Raw genomic sequence first — 21,954 nt, forward strand, 5'->3', positions numbered from 1 at the left:
ATTCAAGGGCCACTGGGCCAACCTAAGAAATCCTGTCTTTTGCGGAGCCGGATGCTCTGCACCATTTCCTCGCGGCTTTCTCCAAGTCCACTCCCAGGACCCTCGAAGGGAGCGAGACTGTCGGGGTCTCCCGCTCGGGCGGATCCTCTCCCCGCGGGCCTCCGGTCACGTGGCGGCATCCAGCCAATCAGCGCGGGGCGTCCGTAGTCTCGGCAACAGTTGCGTCCAAGTTCTGCAAGTCACGGGTCTCTTGCAAACTTGGTATTACTGTTTTTCTGGTACCCCATACCCCCGCGCAAGCGCGCGCGCGCACACACACACACACACTCTCTCTCTCTCTCTCTCTTCTCTCTCTCTCTCTCTCTCTCTCTCTCTCTCTCTCTTCAGCACCCGCTTCCGGCCCCGCGACCATGAACTATTTTTCTGAAGAGTACGAGGCTGTGTTCCGGTCTCTGCTCCGTAAGTTCACCCTAAGCTCCCGGGAATCAACGCCAGCTCCAGGAAGCCCTCAACCCCCGGGTGGACGGGTGCAAGTGGGGTGAGGACTACGACAGGGACGGATATCTCATTGTGTCGTCCTCTCTCTGGGTGCGGGTTGCCAGGGAGTCGGGGGCAGGTCGTGCATGTTTCTCAGATTTCCTTGCCCGGGCTGGAGGAGCAGGCCGAGTTGCTTTGGCTTGGAACTAGCGGCCCAATCCATGGGCCCGGGAAAGGTGTCCAGGCCCTCTGGCTGGCCCTACTTCTTCGCTAGACATTAGTGTGTTCAGTATGGGAGAAGAGGCATGGAGAAGACCAACAGTCTTCAAAATTTTGGTGATAGCCTGCTGTCTTTGACAAGCGCTGCAACTTCAGAGGTGAAAGCCAGATAAATGGATACTTACAGAAGAAGGGATGAATACTGGGTCCAGGGGTGACACCTAGGAGTAAGAGGTCTGCTAAGTGCAGAGGATGGGGAGGAATGATTCCAAGGTCCTGGAGAGCTCTTTACACTAGAGCTTCAATTAAGGATACAAGGAGTTATCCAAGCCAAAAGGGGGAGGAAAGGTATTCCAGACCAAGGGAACGGCATGCACAGAGGCCCAGAGACATGAGGTCCTCAGAAAACTGCTGGTAGTTTGAGTGTTGCTGGAGATGAGAGGCAAGAGGGGTCAGAAGGGACAGAGCAGGAGAGATCTTGTGAGCCAGGAGATGGGGAAGCCACTGAGAATGACAGGATTGGATTGGGAGTGTCAGCAAATGCAGAGTCTGACTTGGCAAACTCACAATGTTGGGAATGGGGTGATCTGGGACTGTCCCAAATTCCCAGGCCAAAGACACTGGGAGGTGAGGGAAAGGTGCCAGGCTAGAGAGGGCTGATTGGATGGGGAACTTGGAAAGAGTTCAGTCTTGGTTGAGTTGGAGATCCTTGTAGGCCGTACAAGTTGAGATGCTTTAGGAGCAACTGTATGTAGAAAGTTGGAGCTAATTCCAAGTCATAAATATGGGTATGGGTGTCCTCTGCATATGCAGGGCCACAGAAATGAGAGTGGAGGAGAGTGTTTGGGGGAAAAAAAAAAAGAGTGCCCAAGTGTAAGCCTGGAGGCTATCTACATTTTAGGAGTGGGTAGGAAAAGAGAGGCCAAGAACAAGTGGCCAGAGAGGTAGGATGGAACTTAGGGAGAGATTTGTATCAGAAGCCAAGAGAAGAGGAGAGAATTTCAAGGAAGTAGTGAATTGTCTCCAGACACCTGAAGGGCTGTCCCAGAAAACGGAACAAATGTGTTTTCTGGGGCATCAGTGGGAGAGGACTAGGACCAAGGGTCGTAGAAATTCCAGGGAAACAAATTCTGGGTCAATATAAAGAAGTCTTTTCTAGCAGTTAGAATTAGGCACTCACAATGTTAAGTAGAGAACACCCTGTCACTGGAGGTATACAAACAGGCAAAGTCCGCAGGGGCGTTGTAGAAAGAGTTCCCTGACCTGGGCAGGCAATGGGACTAGTTGGCCGCTGAGAGCTTGCCTCATTAATCCCTGGGGAACATTTTCACACAGGCTCTACCCACAACCACATGGTGACCTCTTTTATTCGAAGAGCCCGCCTCACTTTTCTATCAACGGACAGAGGACCCCAAAGACTACTAGAATGCAAGCTTGGTGGGCCTACAGCCTTCACTCTGGAAGGGAAGGAGCGTAGGGGGAGGTTAGGGAGGAAACAGGAACCGAGTCCCAGCAAGGTAGCTTTGCAGGCCATTGTGAAAGAGCGTCCTTTACTCTAAGAGCAGGAGAAGCCATTTCAGTGAAGCCATTGCAGGGTTTCAGAGGGGGAAGGGATGCCTCTGGCTAAAGGCAGATCATGGATTTGGTGTCTAGGGGGGGCACAAGTGGAAGAGGCGAGACCAGTGAGGAGCATGTTTTGAATGCGTTCCCACGGTCTGCAGAGTACAGTTTAAACCCCTGAACCTGGTGCTGCAGATCACTCCAACTGTATTTTCTTCCATTAACCTCCTCCTTCACACACAATGTGCTTCCAATTTGTGAAACAGTTTAGTAACCCTGAAGTCCCTAAACCCCACCCTGATTGATCCCCATGCTGGCCCCTCTATCCCTTGAAACCAAACTCATTCTGAAAGCACACTCAACGTCCCCTACTGCACGATGACTTCCCAGATCCCTCGGTCAGCGTCTTTCCCCTGACTGAAACCACCTTGTAACCCCTCTGGTTACCCCACCTTGTTCTGTGCCAGCACACTGCCTGTTGGGCACCCAGCCAGTACCAAGCACTGGGTAACTTTCAGTAAATGCTGGTTTGATGAATGACTAAATTTTCAGTCGTACCAAACATCTTGTCCTCAAAGAAATGATAAATGGGTTGTTGGGAAGTACTTACTTCTGTCCACATTGATGTATACATACTTTAATTATTTTCTGACTATGAAAGGAATACGTGGGCATTGTAAAGGGACTTAACAAATGTACTGACTGTTCACTTTGTGCCAGGCTGGGTACTGGGGACGCACAGGAAGTAAGACACAGTTCCCGCCATTGGGAAACTCACAGGCTGTTGGGAAAGAAAAGTATCTTCATCCAGAAAAATATGGTAAATGCTATGAGGGGGCTAAACATAGGGGCTATGGGGACCAAGAGGGGGACGAGGGAGAGCCTGGGGTGCTTCAGGCGACCGTAATGCCTGAGCTGAGCCTCAAAGGCTACGTAGGGAATAATCAAGTGAACAGGGGAGAGACAGAAGCGTGTTTCAAAGACAGGAAAGAGCACGGTTTGTGGGGGGGCAGGAGGAGGGAACTACGGAACCACAGTCAGCTTAGTTTGGGTACAAATACAAGGTGAGGCAGAAGGAATGAGAGAAGGAGCTGGAGAAATTAGAGGGGTTGGCAGGGGTGGGTGGGACAGGTGAGGCTAAGTTAAGGAGATGGAACTTTATTCTAGAGGCAGCTGGGAGCAATAGAAGGGTTTTAAGCAGGAGAGTTTGGGTTTTAGAAGGAAAATGATGGTGACAATATTTTTAATAATAATGCTTTATCCCTTCTGAATTTCAGAACATTCCCACACGTGTTATTCATTTGATCTTCATAATAGCTTCGGGAGGTTGCTACAGGAGAGTTTATATCATTTTAGGCATAAAAGAATTGAGACTCAGCAGGATTAGGTGACAGCCTGGGGTAATATCAAGTAATGGCTAAGAGTTGAGCTCTGGGGCCAAACCAAAGTTCATGTCCCAGCTCTGCTACTAATCAGCTGTGTGACCTTGGGCCTCTCTGGGGTCGGTGTCCTTACCTGTAAAAATGGGTGTAAATCATGATGCCAACCTGTTACGTCTGTCCACTTGCCATTCACTCACTCACCAAATATCTACTGAGCTCCCACTATATGTTGGCACCGTGGAGGTGCTGGGACTCCAGCAGGGAACAAGAGAGATGAGATCTCGGTTCACGGTGTATTGGAAAAACATAAACCAAATAATTGCACCAGGGGTTTCAAATGCAACTGTCTGCCTGAACAAAGCCCTTACTGAATGAAATGAGCTGCGTGTGAGACGATAGGGAATGGTGAGGCCTATGGCAAGCTGCAGAGCGCATGCCCCAGCCTAACGCAGTGCAAACTGGAAAAGTTTAAGCAAACAAGTATGTCAAGCAAAACAGGACCCTAAGCCTCGTTCAGTATGAGGGCTGCCAGTTTGCAGCCCTTGATTTACATACTTATGATAAGTGGTCTGAAGGAAAAGTACAGAGATAACAGGAGGATACAACGCAGCCTGAAGCTGGAGAGTGAACATTTGGTCTGACACGTGGAGAATGAGGAGGAGCGAGGAGGCGATGGATGGGGGAGGGAGCATTCCTGGCAGGGGGAGCAGCGTGTGCGGAACCCTTAGGCAGGATGGGGCTTGGATCATTCAGGGAACAGAGAGAACGCCAAGACATCAGGACAGGGTAAGGAAAGACAGGCAAGTGATGAGGCAGGAAAGGTTGGCGGAGGAGGGTTATGGGACTTTATTTTGAGGACTATGAAAAGTCATGGAAGTATTTCAAAATGGGAGGGTAAGTATATAAAAAAATAATAGTAACAGTGCACTTATTATGAACAAACTGGACTGATTCTAAACATCTCCACCACTCAATAAGGTAGGTATCATCATTATCCCCATTTTACAGATGAAAAAATTGAGACCCTGCAAGGATAAGTGATCATGCCCCCAGTAAGCGGCAGGGCCGGAACTCAGACCGGAGCGTTCTGGCTGCAAAGCCTCTGTGCTTTACGGCACTAGGCTGCCTCAGTTGATCAGACCAGATCAGAATGGCATTTTTGAAAGATCATTCTGATTGCCAAGGGGTACTGGGGGCGGGGGGAGTGGGGTGGAGTAAGATTAGAATCTAAGAAGTTTCATGAGAACGCATATAAATCTCTTAGCATAGTGCCTGCCGTTGGGATTGCCCAGTCACGTTAGATGTAATTATTTTCATCATCATAGCGAGGCAACAATAACGCCAGGCCTGGAACCCAGGTGCCCTGATGCCCAGCCTGGTGCTGAAGCATTTCTCCTTCCTGACTCCTTTGGTCCTCTTCCTGAAAGGAACTCACCTTCTAACCCTCTTCCAGGGTTGCGCCAGTCTGAGTACTTGGTTGACGATGGACGTGCCAGCAAGGAGCTCGTGTTCAACCCTGACGCGGTCATCGCCCACTGCTTCAAGCAGTTCAAGCAGGAGGACTTCCACCTGCCTCAGAGCCGCCGGAGGATCATCTTCTTGCCTCGAAAGGAGGCTCTGATGCCCGTCAATCCCACCCCCCACCCCCAGGCTCCCCCCGAGCCCACCCCCAGCTCCAAAGCCCTGGAAGTTGGGGACATCCAAGAACAGCCAGAGGACCCAAGGGCCTGGCTGACCCAGAGGCTGAGGGTTCGGCAGGACCTGGAGTCATTTGGCAGCATAGAGAGGTGGCTGCGGAACAAGTCCAGACTCACGCCTTCGGAGGCCAAGGTCCTACACGAGAGCCAGAAGGAGCACGAGGCCCGGCTGATGGGCCAGCTGGCCACTCCCAGAGACACCGAGGTGAGCAGCCCCATTTGCCAGATGCAGACACTTCGGGTGTTAGGGGCATGCTGTCATTTCACTCCCTTGAATTAAGCAGGATGGGGATCTTTTACCCCCACCCCCACCCACCATCCCCCTCCCAGTCCCAGGGGAGCAAACAGAAGTCCTAAAAAGGTGTATTTGTTATCTATTGCTGCATAACAAATACCCCCAAGGTGACTTAGAGCAACAGATGTTCATTATGTCACTGCTTCTGAGAATGAGGAAGCTGGGAGGAGCTTAGCTGGATGGCACTGGCTCAAGCTCTCATCTCAAGATGCTGGCCTGGGCCACAGACACCTGAAGGCTTGACTGGGCAGGATGACCTGCTTCCAAGCTGGCTGCTGGCAGGAGGCCTCAGTTCCTGGCCACATGGGCCTCTCCCAGGGCTGCTCGAGTGTCCTAACCACATGGCAGCCGGCTTCCCCCAGAGCAAACGTCCAAGAGAGCAAGGAGGAGGCTGCAATGCCTTTTATAACCTCATCTCAGGAGGTCTCAGTTTCAGAAGTTTCACACCATCACTTCTACCACGGTCTGTTTGTCAGGAGCAAGTCACTAAATACTGCCCACATTCGAGGGGAAGGGGGTTGAGCTCCACCTTAGAAGGGAGGAGGGTTGAAGAATTTGCGACTATATCTTAAAACCACCCTGGGAGGAATCATCCCTGGCATTCATCTGTGGGGCATTTTGAATACTCACTGTTCATTCATTGGTTCATTCATTTGTTGAGGGACTATATGTGCCAGCAGGTGCTCACAGGGCTACTGTGAGGATCACAGCTGGGAGGTTGGAAGAAAATTTTTTATAAATTTGTATATGTATTTATATACATTATACATATAAGTCCCTTTTATAAATATGAAAATAGAAGCTCAGTGAGGCCATACATTGTCCAAACCCATAGGGATGGTAAATGGCAGTCAGTAACCAAAGCCCTCATCTTCCAACTCTTTGCAACACAGACACTGTATGGGATATCTCCTTACAATACAGACACTTGAAATTTCTCCCAGTTCAGGTAAAGCTGGCATAAGAGGTTAGGTAACTTGGGTTTAAACCCAGCTCTGCTCCTTCCTAGCTGTATGATCTGGGCCTTAGTTTCCTCAGCTGTTCAGTGGGGATAACCATTGTGCCTGCTTCCTAGGGCCACTGTGACATCTAAATGGACTCATTTATATATGGTGCCTGAGACAGTGCTGAGCGTATCGTGAGCACTCAATAAATGTTTGCCATTTTTATTATTATTGCAGACTTACTGATGTCATCTGGGTTGGCCCCCAAACTTCAGAGTCAGTCCTTGGTGTAATCACAGTCAAAAGCCAACTTTCATGGGTCCAGCACACGCTTTCCTGCCAGCAGCACAGCATCTAGGTATAAGCACAGGTCTTGGGTTAGAAACCCAGCTCCACCGCTTACCTGCTGTGTGAGCCCGGGGAGGTCACTTCACCTCTCAGCCTGTTTCTTCATTTGTAAAAAAAAGGGAAACTAATACCTCATACCGAATTCACAGCATTGTTTTCTTCATTCAGCAAACCATCACTGCCTACCTGCAGAGGGCTGGGGGCTTTGTTGAGTACAAGGATAGGAGGTGGGGTATGTAGCTAACTAAGACATGGCCATGCTCTCAAGATGTTCCCATGCTAGCGGCAGAGGTGGACAGAGCAGATTAAGGACTCTACAGTTGGCCACAGGCCATGAATAGACTCTAATACCCTGAGGGGCTATAAGCTAGGGAACAGCAAGGCCCTTTGTAATCTGTCAAGTGCTGCACCAAAGTAAAGGAACATTATTCCTAAGTACAGTCTCCCTCGGCATCTGTCGGGGGGGACCCCACAGATACCAACATCTGAAGATGCCCAAGTCCCGTATATAAAAGGGCAGAGTATTTGTATATAATCCCCAAGCATCCTCCGTATAAGGAGGATAAATCATAGATTACTTAGAATACTTAGTATAACGTAAATGCCATATAAATACAATGTGAATTTTATGTAAATAGTTGACAGCCAACAGCCATGACAAATTCAAGTTTTGCTTTTTGGAACCTTCTGGAATTTTGGGGGGGAATATTTTCTATCTGTGGTTGGTTGAATCCGTGGATGTGGAGCCCGTGGACCCGGAGGGCTAACTGCATTCCCGTTCACCTGGAAATGGAGGAGTAGGATTTGGACAGGAAGAGAAAGAAGGAGAGGTGTTCCAGGCAGGAGGCCCAGAAGGGGCAGAGGCTGGGAGGTGAGGGCAGCGGCAGTAGGAAGCTCCTGGCTGGGGCATGAATGTGCACCGAGAGCCCAGTGCAATTAGAATACTGACTGGTCTGACAGGAGAGATGTGGATAAGAAGAAAGTTTTACTTCTCATATTGTCCAAGCCTCTTGTTTCTCATGGGAAGTTGGAGGCCCAGAGAAGCCAGATCCCCCAGGCGTCCCGTGGCAGGACGCACCTGCCGGAATCCAGCGCTCCTTGCCCTCCCCCTTGCTGTCTGTTCAGGGTGGCTCAGACTCTCTCTCTCCCACTTCTTACTCTGGGGATCTAGCTCCATCGGCCTGTCTCCCCCAAACTCTCCCCTCTACCCCACTCTCTTGCCTTTTTCAGAAGAAAAGCCCGCGACCCCTCCACCAGCAGGTGCCCCCGCTACCACTGCCCAAACCCTCTGCCCTGTCGGCCTTGTACTCTTACCTGTGCAGCCACAAGATCAAGATCCAGGAGATATTTCACAAGGTGGAGCAGGGCAAGAACCAGAGGATCTCCAGGGAGGAGTTCATCACGGCTCTGAAGGCGGTAAGCGCCTCCCCCGCCCCCGAGGATGGCCTGACTGGGGGATGGAGGGCGCCCATGCACCACCCTCCCCCCGCTGCCCCCTCCCCAGATCCTGCTCCGACCATCAGCCGTATTACTTATAAAGCCGCACTGGTATATGTGGCTTACCCTGAGGCCCCATCAGACCCCTAAAGCCACCCTGCACTGACCTGACCTTGAAAGGCCCTAGCTGAGTGGGAAGTCTGCGGAGTCAGCCCCATAAGCCGCCAGCTGCTTGGGGAATCACCCCAGAACTGAGCACAGAGAGAGCTGGGCCTTCAGTCCTGCCTCTAGAACCTTCTAGAACTTCTGGAACCGTCATTGGCATATGACTCACCCGGGGTCTTGTTAAAATGCAGCCTCTCTCTCAGCTTCCATCTTGTTAAAATGCAGCTTCTTGTTAAAACGCAGTGGAAGCGCGGAGTCCTCACCACTGGACCGCCAGGGAAGTCCCCCCAAGATGCTGCATTCTAACAAGCTCTCAGCGATGCCTGTGGTACAGGTCCACGGACCACACTTTCACAGGTTCTTCAAAAATTCAAATTAGTTGTAAATAAATAAAAATCCAGTTCCTCAGTCACAGCAGCTACAGTTGGAGTGCTCAATAGTCACATGTGGTGAGTGGTTCCTCCACTGGATCCCTCAGACATAGAACATTCCCGTCATCCCTTCCATCGGTCTAGCAGAGGTTTGCTAACCATGGCCCAGGAGTCAAATCCAGCCAGTCTCTTGTTTTTGTAAATAAAGGTTTTTTTCCTGTAAATAAAGTTTTATTGGAACACAGCTACACCCATTATTCTACATATCGACATGGCTGCTTTCATGCTAGGAGGGCAGAGTTGAGTAGTGGTGACAGAGATCACGTGGCTCCCAGAGCCTAAAAATATTTACTATCTGGCCCTTTCCAGAAAAAGTTTGCCGACTCCTGGTCTGGGTAAATTAAGCTTTTATATATTTTGAATACAAGATACCTTTTAAAAAAACTTTAGGAAGGGGAATGCTGCATCTTTTATGGTCTTAAATTATCACCAGTTTTCCCACTATCATTTTATGACATGTAATTATCGAAACAACATTTCAAAGCATTTAAAACAACAAAAAATGAAGAGTTGTTAATCAATGTAACCAAAAAGATAAAACATTAAGTCCTTTAGCACCAGGTAAGTTCTGATCTTCTTTAAGTAAAGCTCAGTGAATAATATCTACAGTCTAAAGAAGCTGATGAAGTTGTATTTCCTTTAAAACTTTTCTTCTTGAATATTCGATATTGCTGGCAAGCATTTTACTTCTCTGAAGTTGCTCACCATCCTTAAAGGAGTAATGTGTATCAGATTTCCGATTCTTTTTTACTTCAGTTCAGGGAGGCTTATGTGTCCCTCATGGACAGGGATGACAGACGTGAAATCCTTCTTCCAGCCCAGCACAGGAAGGCTGTCATTGAGATTGGAATGGGGTGGGGAGGGAGGCCAGAGGAAGAAGTAACAGACTCTGCAAAGATGACGATATGTCTGGACTGGGTTTTGAAGGAGGGATAGGAGTTTTTCAGGCAGGAAGTGGGAAATGTCTGAGTAAAGGCAGAGGGTGAGAACGTGTAGGGTGTGTTCAGGGCCCCGGGAAGGGCTCTGAGCTCCTGGGCAGAGACCTTGGGTGTGAGCTGGGGGTGGCTGAGGATGAAACTAGACGGGGAGGTGAGGCCAGGCTGGCTGTCCTGGCAGGACGTTTGGAGTCTGCCCGCCCGCCTTGGGGCTTCTCTTCTCTCCTCAGGTTGGAGTCCCTCTGAAAAGCCAGGAGGTGGAGGACATCGTGATGTATCTCAGCTCTCTGGGAAAGCACAACAGCATCACCGTGGATAACCTGGCCAGCACCTGCGAGCAGTGGTCTTCGGCTCAGCAGAAAAGCACCCTGGCAACTGCAACAGAGTGTACATATCCACCTCCACCCCCGTGTCTCCACTTCCGCATCCTGGGAGCCAGTGTGATGGAGGCAGCCTTGGCTCACTTGAGTGTGTTCTCCACCTCTGGCTTACTATAGGTGGGCCAAGCCTCCCTCTGGTATTTCCAGGCCCAGAGATCAACCGCAGGGTAGATATTCTCTTGAGTGTCCAGCTCCCGGGTCCATTCAAAGATGAATGAGGCCCAACCCTATCCTTAAAGGAGGATTCTCAAAGGGTGGTTTTAGCCCATCAAAGCCCACCTGATAGGCTGAGACTGACCCAAACGGCAAGCCTTTCCACTTGTATGTGGGTCCAAGGCCTTCCCACTATTAATCTACATATTATTGATAAAAAGTTAACTAGAATTCAGAAACTAGAATTAGTACATGTTTAGAGTTTACTGGAAAACCTACTTTGGTATTCTACTATCAGGGATATTAGCAGGGCTGCTGTGAACAGTTGTATAGGTTGTGCACAGCTCAAGTTCCATTTGCCAAGCTGTGTGCTTGTGAAGCCACATCTATCCAGAGGAAGCACAGAGGCAAGTTAGAAATGAACCAGCCGTAGCTCTGCCTATGAATTTACAACACAGGGTACATCATGTTTTTTGTTTGTTTGTTTGTTTATTGTTAGTGCCACTATTGTAAAAAAAATTTTTTTGAACTATAGATAAAATTAAAGCCCTCCCTTGACTACTACCCACCATTCCAGAGTCCTCCTCAAATATAAACACCTCTCTCTTCTTCTAAATGAAACAGATCTTGCTTTGTCCCCACCCTCAGGTTGGCAGGAATTTAATTTCAGACACGTTTGTGAGGGTGGACGTGGGGGGACCTCCTCGCCCTCCCTGAGGTCATGTAAAAGCCCGGGAGGGCAGCAGAGGGGTTTCCTTACGGAGGTGAAGATTTGGGCGGGGTCTCTGGAGTTCAAGGTTACACGGAGCTGGGTGCTCAGCGTCCTCACGGGTAGTTTTAGAGACGCCTCCCGTAGCGCATCCCCTCCTCAGTCCCACAGGGGAGCGAGATTTCTGACCTCTGGTCTCAACAAGCCTCCAGGCCGAGACACTGTCACCCCAGGCACAGTCTCCGTCCCTCTCAGAACCCCAGGGAACCTGAGTGCCCCCACTGTAATGAGATCCTGTACCCTTTATGTCTGGTGCATCCTTGAGGTCTCCTGGAGTTGGGTGGGCTTTCCCACCCATGCTCTTTTTGCCTTGTCATTATGCATTACCAAAGCTTATCATTATCCGCGTAGTTGGCTGCAAGTTATTTGCTGAATGATCAGAGTGCCCCAGACACAAACGTGCTGGTACACGTTTGCAGCAAAGGTATTTGGGACCTATTTTTCCCTAAGAGCCAAGAGCAGGTATCTGCTTGGCCAGTGCTATCTCAGTGTCCTCACTGAGTTCCTTTTCCCTGGAGAGCAGCAGTGGGTAAGGTAAGCGGACTTGGGTATCGCTTGCTTTGCTTAAAGGGGCAGTAGCATCAAGAGTCTGGACGCCTGGCTTACAAGGGAGAAGGCAGTGGCTTTGGGGCACCCCCTGTGGGCTGCAGAGCTTTACCCTCATTTACCCACAGCATTAGGTCATTTTCTCCTTCCAGTCCCGGGAGGTCAGGGCTACTATTCATGCTTTGCAAGGAGGAAGCTGAAGCTTGGAGAGGCTGAACACCTGTCCACAGTCTCAAAACTAAAAGGTGGCAGGGCCAGGATTTCATTTCTTCCTGGGACAGTGGAGGCCTGGAAACAGGATGCTAGAGGATGAGAATGGCAACAGGAGGGCTTGTGGCCACGGTGCAGGTGACGGAGGAGGTGGCCACACTGGAAACGGAAGAAGGGACACCTTCAAGGTGCACCTCAGATGGCACTGACCGGACACGTGGGCACCTGCTTGGTGACACTGGTTAACTGCTTGATGGATTCCAGGGCTGGGCACCCTCTCAGTTCCTCCTTCCTCTGTCTCTTCCCTCTGCTCCTAGACTATAGATCTGCCAAGGACAGTGGTTCCCCACAGAGTCCATCCAAGAAGCAGCAGGAGAATTTAGCCCCAGAGCCTCTCAAGATGGACCTGCTGACCGTGCCCGTGGTCGACACCGACATGGAGGCCCAGCCTATGACCCTGGAGGAGATGGACGATGTGGGCAAGCGGTACCGCGAGAAGAAGCGGCAGAGCAAGGTGCCCCCGCCAACAGGGGAGGGATGGGGCTTGGAGACTGGGCAGGCCTGGGTTCAAATCCACTGCCCCTGCATCACCTTCTGGCCAGGGGAGCTCTTAGTAGGGGGCTTCCTTACCTCCCTGTTGCCTCTTCTGTATGTAAGAATGGCACTTACCTCACAAGGCTTCTGTGAAGATAAAACGAGATGATGCTTCTGAAAGTATCCCCTTCGTCCAACTGTTTAATTATGACTTCACATCCTGAGCCCAGGGCTGCATCTTCATCACAGCTGGAATCCAGGAACCTGGCCTGGGGCCTGGCGCTGAGTAGACACTCCAGAAACAATGTGACGAGTGAAGGAAGGGAATAACTGATTACCTGAGTTAATTCATCCAATAAATATTTATCGAGAGCCTGTGATGTGTCAGGCACCCTTCTAGGTGCTGCCTAGAACAAAACAGCCCCAGGCCCCAGGAAGCTGAGAGTCTAGTCAGGGAGGCAGACAGTACTAATATAATACTATCTATCAATAAATATTTTCTACTATAATACTATAATACTAATACTATAATACTAATATATTTCTACTATAATACTATAATACTAATACTATAATACTAATATAATACTATCTATCAATAAATATTTTCTACTATATACTGTTTCTTTTTGGTTGCTTGGGGTCTTCCTTGCTGCGCGTGGGTTTTCTCTAGTTGCGGCGAGCGGGGGCTACTCTTCGTTGCGGTGTGTGGGCTTCTCATTGCGGTGGCTTCTCTTGTTGCGGAGCACGGGCTCTAGGTGCACGGGCTTCAGTAGTTGTGGTGCACGCGGCATGTGGGATCTTTCCGGACCAGGGCTCGAACCCACATCCCCTGAATTGGCAGGTGGATTCTTAACCACTGAGCCACCAGGGAAGTCCCTCTACTATATACTTTTTATAGTATAAATATGTATGTATATATATACATATATAAAATAAAATGTCAGGTATTGGTAAGTGTTATATTGACTAAGATCTGATTAAGTTGCATGATGAGAAAACCCAGAATGTTAGAGCAAGGATCAGCAAACTTTCCCTGTAAAGGCCCAGATAATAAACATTTTAGGCTTTGCAGACCATGTGGTCTCTGTCACAACAACTCGGCTCTGCCATTGTAGCATGGAAGCAGCCATAGACAACAGCTAAACAGATGAGTATGGCTGTGTGCCAATAAAACTTTATTTATAAAAGCAAGTGATAGGCCAGATTTGACCTATAAGCTATACTCTGCTGATTCTGATTTTATTGTATTTATTTATTTTTGAACAAAAACAAGGAAAATTTTGTTAATAGTTGACTACATCAGAGCAGTGATTCAAGTAGACGTCAGAAACTACTTTGGTTTAATTAGAACAAGAGATTTCTATTTTAAAATGCATTCTCGGGGGACTTCCCTGGTGGTCCAGTAGTGAATCCACCTTCCAATGCAGGGGATGTGGGTTTGATCCCTGGTCAGGGAACTAAGATCCCACATGCCACGGGGCAACTAAGCCCGCACGCCACAACTACTGAGCTCACGCGCCTCAGCTAGACAGCCTGCGTGCCGCAAACTACAGAGCCCACGTGCCCTGGAGCCCATGTGCCACAACTAGATAGAGAAAACCCACATGCCGCAACTAGAGAGAAGCCCGCGCACTGCAACGAAAGATCCCGCATGCCCCAGTGAAGATTCCACGTGCCGCAACTAAGACCTGATGCAGCCAAAAAAATAAGAAAAAAAAAACCTTAAAAAAATTAAATAAATAAAAAATTCATTCTCGGACTTCCCTGGCGGCCCAGTGGTTAAGACTCCACGCTCCCAATGCAGGGGGCACGGGTTCGATCCCTGGTTGGGGAACTAAGATCCCACATGCCTCATGGCACGGCCAAAAAAAAAATGCATTCTCATACTCACAATAGCTATTTAATCATTTCTTCATAATACATACTAAGGTAAGCAATGACCTCCATTAACAGCTGATTCTGATTTTAGAAGCTTTAAAAAGTAGACTTTTTCTTTCCTTACAAAGAAATAAGGCCAAAAGTGGCTGTACGCTCCCCAGGCCTCTTCTATACCTTCAATACCTTGCTCTGTCAATACCTATATCTTCAATACCTTGCTCTGTCATCCTTAACACGTGGCTTCCACTTCAAAGTCACATGTGGCTGCACCTAATTTAAATTCCCACACAGCCAGACAGTCGAATGTAATGTTTCAACAGGACACCTCTAGGGCCTAGTGTATGTATGATACAATTGTGTGTGTGCTTCCATGTAAGGGGCTGTGCACACAGAACCGCACACGCTGACCATTCAGATGCTCTTCCGGGGATCACCTGGACCACGTGTGATTTTTCCTCCCAAGCCAGACTTCAGAACCTGCATTCTTTGCTGTTGCCCCTCACGGGGGCCTGGGGGGGGAGGTATATGAGGCTCTACATCTGCCTTGGGCCAGGAGGTGAGGAGGGGTGAGTGCCAGCCTCTGCTCTCTCCACAGCTCACCATCCCCTCCATCCAGTACACGGAGCACAGCGGGAACAAGCACTTTGATGAGCACTGCCTCCCGTCCACCATCCACGGGGAGATGGAGGCGCTGATCAACAGGTCGCGCACCAGCACCTTTCTGGTCTACCTGCAGTGCTGGAAGCTCTGCAAATCCTACAGCCTCCCGCTGACCGAGGACGTCCTCATGAGAGGTAAGGGCCTCGGGGCTGGTCCTCCGGAAGGTGCCAAGGGGGCCCACAGCCAGGGCGAGGATGGCGTCCACCTGAGGTCTGTCCTTCTCCAGCTGACACACATCAAAGCACGCCGCTGCGGCCTGTGGTGGGGACATTGCGGGGCCGGGCGGTGGGGGTGGGAGATGTTGGTGGTGGAGGGAGGAACAGCCCCGCCTGGTTCGCTCTTAGATGGGATTTTACAGCCCTGCAGGGCTGCAGGCTTCACAGGCCTGGAGGTCTGGGTTCCCCAGTCTAGAGCAGGAAGCGCCAGGCCAGGAGTTCCAGGTGAGGGAGCCAGAGGTTGGGCACAAAGAAAGGATCCCGATTTCAGAGAGGGAGTCTGGCTGGAAGTGGTAACTGCTGTGATGCACTGGGTGCTCCAAACCACTTGTCTAGGCCAGGCCTGTTTCCTGGTGCTTCTACCACACGGAGGGAAGAAGGCACCGGGAGACAGGTTCTGCTGAGGCCCTTTGCTCTCTGCTCAGACCAAGGCCTCCACCCTGAGATTTCCTACTGGTTCTGCCCTCTGCGTGGGGGAAGGATTGTGTTTTCACACACGCAAGCAGAGCTGAACCCTCCACATCTCTGGGTGTGTGCTTCTGAGACATGGGACAGGGGAGTGTCCCCATAAGCCCCTGCTGACCATGTAGCAATGCCGGCATCCCACATTTATGAGTTTATTTATTTAACGGGCAGGTCACTGTCTGTGCTTTAAAAACACGGAGTGAGCTGCACTTGAGGGCAGAGGTTTTCCCATAGGAACTCTGCAGGAAGGAGCTGTGGCCATACTGGGCATGTGGCTTTCTCAAAAAAGGGGGCCCCCAGAGAGTAGTGTGACTTACCTGAGAACAAGAGTTAACAGTCACAATTGATTGTTTCCATCTTTTCCCCCAGATGGAGGGAAACACGTGCTAAATGTACAGGGCCCTGGGTCTTATATTAGTTTGCTAGAACTGCCATAACAGAATACCACAGACCGGGGGCTTAAACAGCAGAAATGTATTTTCTCACAGTTCTGGAGGCTAGAAGTCCAAGATCAAGGTGCCAGCAGGGTTGGTTTCCTCTGAGGTCTCTCTCCTTAGCCTGCCGATGGCCACCCTCTGGCTGTCTCTTCACATGGTGTTTTCCGTGTACACATGAACCCCTGCTGTCTCTCTGTGTGTCCAGATTTCCTCTTCTAAGGATACCAGTCAGATTGGATTCAGACCCATCCTAGCGGCCTCATTTTAGCTTAATCACCTCTTGAAAGGCCCTATTTCCAAATACAAATTCTGAGATTCTGGGAGTTAGGGCTTCAGTATATGAATTTGGGAGGACACAAGTCAGCGATAACAGGTCTATACAAGGGGAAGTGGCCAAGGGCCTTCAGGAACACAGGCCAGCCAGCCTAAACGGTCATTGTCTGCTGAACACGCTGCCCACCCCTTGCTTGGGCGGCCATTTGCTGCCCGCCTGGGTGGGGAGGGCAGAGACAGTAGGAGACCCCACTGCTCTGGACACCAACTTTTCACCACATCATCGTTCCTTCCTCCTCCCCTGGGGAGCCTTGTCTACCTGGATCATTTACATTCCCTGGTCTTGGCTAGCGGTGGAGCTGCAGCTGTGTCTTCTAAAATACCAGCATGCTTGCCAGGTACCCGAAGGCTCCTGTGGGCTAGGTCTTTTCCCCGGACGTGCCCCTTGGTCTGTCCCCACCAGAGGCTTGAGCCTCTACTGATTCTCTCCACCACTGGCTTTTGCTGGCTTCTGGGTCCGCACACAGGTGAGCTTCACCTGTCTGCAGGATCCCACCACCCATGGGCACATGGGAGCATCTGTGGGTGGGCTTCCTTTTGCTTCTGATTGGTCTAGATGGAAGAGACACTGGTCCATCTCTGACCACTGCCCTGGCCACTATCTGTTGACTGTCCTTATGACAGAGGCATGATCTGCTGTGGCCCAAGAAGCACAAACACAGGGATTTCCAGGTCTGTGTTCAAGGCTAGAGCTTGTGTTCAAGGTCTCAAGCTTATGGGCCGGAACTCCAGAACATCGAGGCATTTCCTGTCCCCACTGAATATAGCTTTATTATTTTTCTCCCCCTGATTTTATAGATAATCCATGCTCACTTATATTTTTTGAAAACATAAAAATAAAAATCCCCCCAGCGTGAGTTGACCAGCAATAATATTTTAGTGACTGTCCTTTCACAAGGACAGTCTTTCTTTACTATTTACACAAAATTATTTATGTAAATCATTTTTAAAGTCGTGTGTGTGTGTGTGTGTGTATATATATATATATATATATATATATATATTTTTTTTTTTTTTTTTTTTTGCCGTACGCAGGCCTCTCACTGTTGTGGCCTCTCCCGTTGCGGAGCACAGGCTCTGGACGCGCAGTCTCAGCGGCCATGGCTCACGAGCCCAGCTGCTGCACGGCACGTGGGATCTTCCCAGACTGGGGCACGAACCTGTGTCCCCTGCATCGGCAGGCAGACTCTCAACCACTGAGACACCAAGGAAGCCCCTATATATATATATATATATATTTTTTTTTTAATGTAGTTTTCAAAAATCATTTAAACCTTTAAAAAATGTTGACATGGCACGTCTCCTCCTTCCCTCCCTTCCCTTCTCAGCTCCGCAATCCCTGCCCTCCCCGCCCCAATAACCAGCATTAATAACCTGGAGAATAACCCTCCATCACTGTGTCCAGAACATGAGATGTTTGTGTGTCACCATCTTAGGACAAGCCCTGCTCAGCAGCTGCAGGAGGGCGGAGCCCCAGCCCAGTGCTTCTTACGTTCTTTACGAGGAGAAAACTGCCAGCGACTGGGTCTAAGTTAATCTAGTGAAGTCTTGGGTGAGCCCTCCCGTCCTCCTCCTGGACTTCTGACCAGGACGCCCCTGCAGAGTGGGGTGTAGGGCAGCGCTCCGTCCTAACTACCCCCAGGCCTCGGGGCCACTGCTGCCCTAGCTGTGAACAGGCACCCTCACCTGTGGTCCTGTGAGCGGTACCGCGCCAGCCGCGCCTCCCGACAGCGTGCTGTGGTGATGCACACACCACCGTAGGGGAGGCTGGGAGAGGGCCTGGGGGACGCTCTGCACTACTGTTTGCAACGTGCTGTGAATCTACAGTGATTTAACAATAAAAATTTTTTTAATGTATATAAGAAAAATCTTTTCAAGCAAAAATGTGAATTTGTTAAAACAAATAGACAAACCCCCCGCTCTGCCCCAAAGGCTCGGTATGGGGAGGGGTCTTGGGCTGACAGGCCGTATTTCTCTTGCTGCTCACAGCCCTGCTGTACCCGGGGGACAAGATCATTTTCCAGAAGGACCAGGTGCGTCCAATCCGGCAACCGGGAGGCTACTACTCGGACCTGAAGATCTTCAGTCCGAACCAGGCCCTGCTCCGATCCCAGGGCGTTTCCAAACCTGTGGCTCAGAAGCCTGACAAGCTGAGTGTCGGCCCCCTCCTCCCCTGCCTGTGCTCCTGTCCCACTGCTGCCCCTTTGCTGGGGGGCTGGGGGTCACGTTGTGCCAGTGTCTGTGTCCTAACCTGGCATGTCCAACCCAACTGATCACCATGGACTGGCCACGTGTCCCCAGGCACGTGTCTCTGCAGCCGCCTTGCCTCGTTCCCACACAGCCACCCTCCTGACCACATCCTATGTGACCCCAAGCTCTCTGGAAAAGGTTAAAAAGAGGGACTTCTTAGAGAAATGGGGGGGAGGACCCTTCACAAATTATGGGCTGGGTGTCAGGGCCCCTGCAAAGGACAGTGATGGCAGCCCCTTCTCTGTCCTGCCTTCTCTGGCAAAAGGTGGGCTTGCAGCCCCCCAGGAGGAGAACAGAACTCTGCACTGGGGCCTCCCCCTGACCGTCAGATCCCAAGTCCTCTCTAAGAAAATGTCCTCCTTTGTCAGGAGGTTGACCCGAGGGCAGGCTATGAACGAGCATCAGTGGTGACTGCAGACTGGAGAACGGCAGCATCCCTGCAGAGTGCGGGAGGAGGGGGCAGCTGACCAGATACCATGAGGGGGGGAGGGGCCCAAGACGGAACCACACCGTAGGTCACTGCCAGCTGCCTGCTAGGGTAGTCTGGCCAGAACAGCGGGGGTGGGATGTAGCAGAGCCGAGTGGAAATCCAACAGGCCAGCGGTTAAATGGACAAGCTACCTTACTCACCGAGCCTCAGTATGTTCATCTGTAAAATGGGCACAACAGCTATACCACACACAGTGAGGACCAATGAGAAATGCAAGTAAGCTTCTTAGCAGTTAGCACTCGAGCACTGATTGTTGTTGTTGTTTTAGCCTGCCCCGTCATGGCGTTCTCCAGTGCAGGAGTGGGCTAGGTCTGCAGGTGGGGCTGTCTACAGCCCTGGTTGGGAAGAGCTGAGCATGAGCAGGGCAGGTGGTGGCCTAGAGAGTCCTTTCTGATCCCCTGGTGACTGCCTTCCAGCCCCTGAGTGGCTGCCACCAGTTCCTGAGCCATGAACCTAGGGAACCTGAGAAAGTGACTTTTGTCCTGCTTAGGTGGGCCACAGTTATAAAGGATAGATGTCCCTCGGGGCAGGGGTGGACTGGTTTCATTGGCTTCTTTGAATGCATTGTGAAAGATGCTGGAGCCAGACGCAGGCTTGCTGGGAAAGTGTGCTGCGGTGATTAGTGATGTCTGCTGGGAAAGTGTGCTGCGGTGATTAGTGATGTCTGCCAGGCCTGAGGTTTGGGGCGTTAGCTTTCACCACCCTTGTCCTCAAGGCTGGATTCAGCTCTGGAAGGCAAGTGGGAGTCAGGGGCCCCAAAAGGACTCAGATTACCGAGCATGTCTCATAACCATCTGGGAGGTCTCTGTGCTGGGAAATGAGAAACCCGAGGCTCCACAAGGGGAGTGACTTGCCCCAAGTCACCCAGCCAGCCAGGCCTTGAGCCCAGGGCTGTCATCCTGTCTGCCTGACCAATAGGGGCCCAGAGGTCTAGACACCCCAGCGCACTGTGTGTTCCACTGGAGCATGGGGGACAGAGTCAGGGCCCCACCCAGGTAGAAGAAGTTCTCCTTTCAGAGCTCTGGTCTGGACTCAGAAGTGGACCCCCTGTCACACTGACCTACTCCCCAAAGCCCCACTGACCTGGATTTCCTGTCTCCTGAAAAGGTACCTCTCTCTCTCTTCTCCACTAGGAACATGCTGAAGAAAGTCAAGAAAGTCAGCTTTAAGAAGTTTGAGGAATTCACCAGGTCCGTAGTGATCATCTATCTCTGGGAGGGGGGCGGGTAGGAGGAAGGTGCCCAGGACTCGCATGTTGCAGGGTACACGGCAGCACTGCACCTGGGACTCAGTGCCCAGGAGCTGAGGGGCATAAAATGACACTTAGGAGTGCTAGGCAGACACTGCTCTCCAGATTTTAGCTCACGTAAATCCTCTCAACAACCCTATGAAGTTACTCTTAGCATTCCCATTTTGCAAAAGAGGAAACTGAGGTACAGGAAGTTTGACTATCTTGCTCAAAGTCACATCTCTATTAAGTGGTGGAGCAGGGATTCGGACCCAGCTGTGCTGGCTCCAGAGGCTGTATTTCGAACAGCACATTAAAATGCCTCTGCAGAGCAGACAGTGTGCACTTAAGAGTTTGGGTTTAGAGGCAGCAGACTGGCACTCAAGCCTGTGCCCTGCCACTTGCTGGCTTGTGTGGTCTTGGAGAAATAACTCAGCCTCCTTAGGCCTCCGGGTCCTCGCTGGTGAGGCAGATGGGACAATAGAGCCCACCGCACAGCACTGTCGGGAGGGCTGAGTACTAGAGTGCTTAGCACGGTGCTGCACCTCCACTCTGCTCACAGCGGGTGGGCTCCGCTGGGAAGCAGCCCCAGCCGCCACCTGTCTCCATGACAACCGTCCCAGTGTCTTCTCCTTCTCCAGGAAGCTGAAGGCGAAGAGGCCCAGTGGTCCGCAGCTAACCCATCCCAATTTCTTCTGGCCGGGTCACCTCCTGGACAAGCTGAAGCTCTACCTGCCCACTGTGACCGTGGACCGGAGCCTGGCGCTCTTCAGTTGTGTCCAACACCGGTCCCAGGCCTACTCAGCCACCTACCATCCCGACCACTGGTGGCCCATTAAAGACATGAACTACATGACCTATGCCTATTACGATGCCCCCAAGATCTACCACATCAACTGGACTGGCCCAAGTGTCACCAAACCTAGCCATCCTGGGCCGGGGGCCAGTATAGCTAGCAGCCCAGAGCCGTAGACACAGGGACGGTATCAAAGAACCAAACAGAAGTCGTTTCAGTGGGAAGGCCCGGGCCAGCTCTCTCCAAACTCAAAGTGTGCAGTGTGTCAGAGAGTGGATGTGTCCAGGGAGAGATGTGGGTTTTGAGCATTTCCCTCTCCTGACCTCTGTCCTTTTGAAATAAACCACGTTGGAGTTTTTCTCATGTCACCTGTGATACAGCTGATGTGATTTCCTGCTCAGGAGCTGTGGCCAGAGGGATGTTGGCAAGCTGGGGTCCTGAGCCTGGGAAAAAAACACACATTGCCTGGGGTTTTGACGGGGATGCCTGCATGGCACCTCCAGCCTCTCATCCTGGATCTCAGGGCCCACCAGGAAGCAGCAGGCAATGTGGGTACCCCTGTGCCCTTCTCTTGAAATAAGTGTCCCTCATCCCCCAAAGAATGAGCCATTTGAGTCACTACTTCCAAAACTCTTGGGCCTTTCACAAGTGCAAGCACACTGGTTCGTGAGCCCTTCCCCTGATTCGCCCACCTGACCCCCACATCAAGACATTTTC

At 50.9% G+C, this 21,954-nt stretch overlaps 1 protein-coding gene across 1 annotated transcript; it reads left to right on the plus strand.

Annotated features, from left to right (window-relative positions):
- Positions 1–385: 385 nt before the first annotated feature.
- EFCAB12 (EF-hand calcium binding domain 12) lies at positions 386–21,605 on the plus strand. Its single transcript, XM_030840863.2, has 9 exons — positions 386–459; positions 5,092–5,540; positions 8,153–8,338; positions 10,121–10,277; positions 12,266–12,462; positions 14,959–15,157; positions 18,463–18,622; positions 20,347–20,403; positions 21,083–21,605. Exons 1-9 carry the CDS (start codon positions 411–413, stop codon positions 21,411–21,413), a joined length of 1,785 nt encoding a protein of 594 aa, XP_030696723.2. The 5' UTR covers positions 386–410; the 3' UTR covers positions 21,414–21,605.
- Positions 21,606–21,954: the final 349 nt, after the last annotated feature.

This window comes from Globicephala melas, chromosome 11 (assembly GCF_963455315.2).
Source record: "Globicephala melas chromosome 11, mGloMel1.2, whole genome shotgun sequence".
Lineage (NCBI taxonomy): Eukaryota > Metazoa > Chordata > Mammalia > Artiodactyla > Delphinidae > Globicephala > Globicephala melas.

Excerpts from the sequence above, each read along its gene's own strand:
- EFCAB12 (XM_030840863.2), top strand. The coding sequence starts at position 411 with ATGAACTATTTTTCTGAAGAGTACGAGGCTGTGTTCCGGTCTCTGCTC. Across the intron at positions 5,541-8,152 it reads CCACTCCCAGAGACACCGAG|AAGAAAAGCCCGCGACCCCT; the intron begins GTGAGCAGCCCC and ends TGCCTTTTTCAG. Across the intron at positions 8,339-10,120 it reads TCATCACGGCTCTGAAGGCG|GTTGGAGTCCCTCTGAAAAG; the intron begins GTAAGCGCCTCC and ends TTCTCTCCTCAG.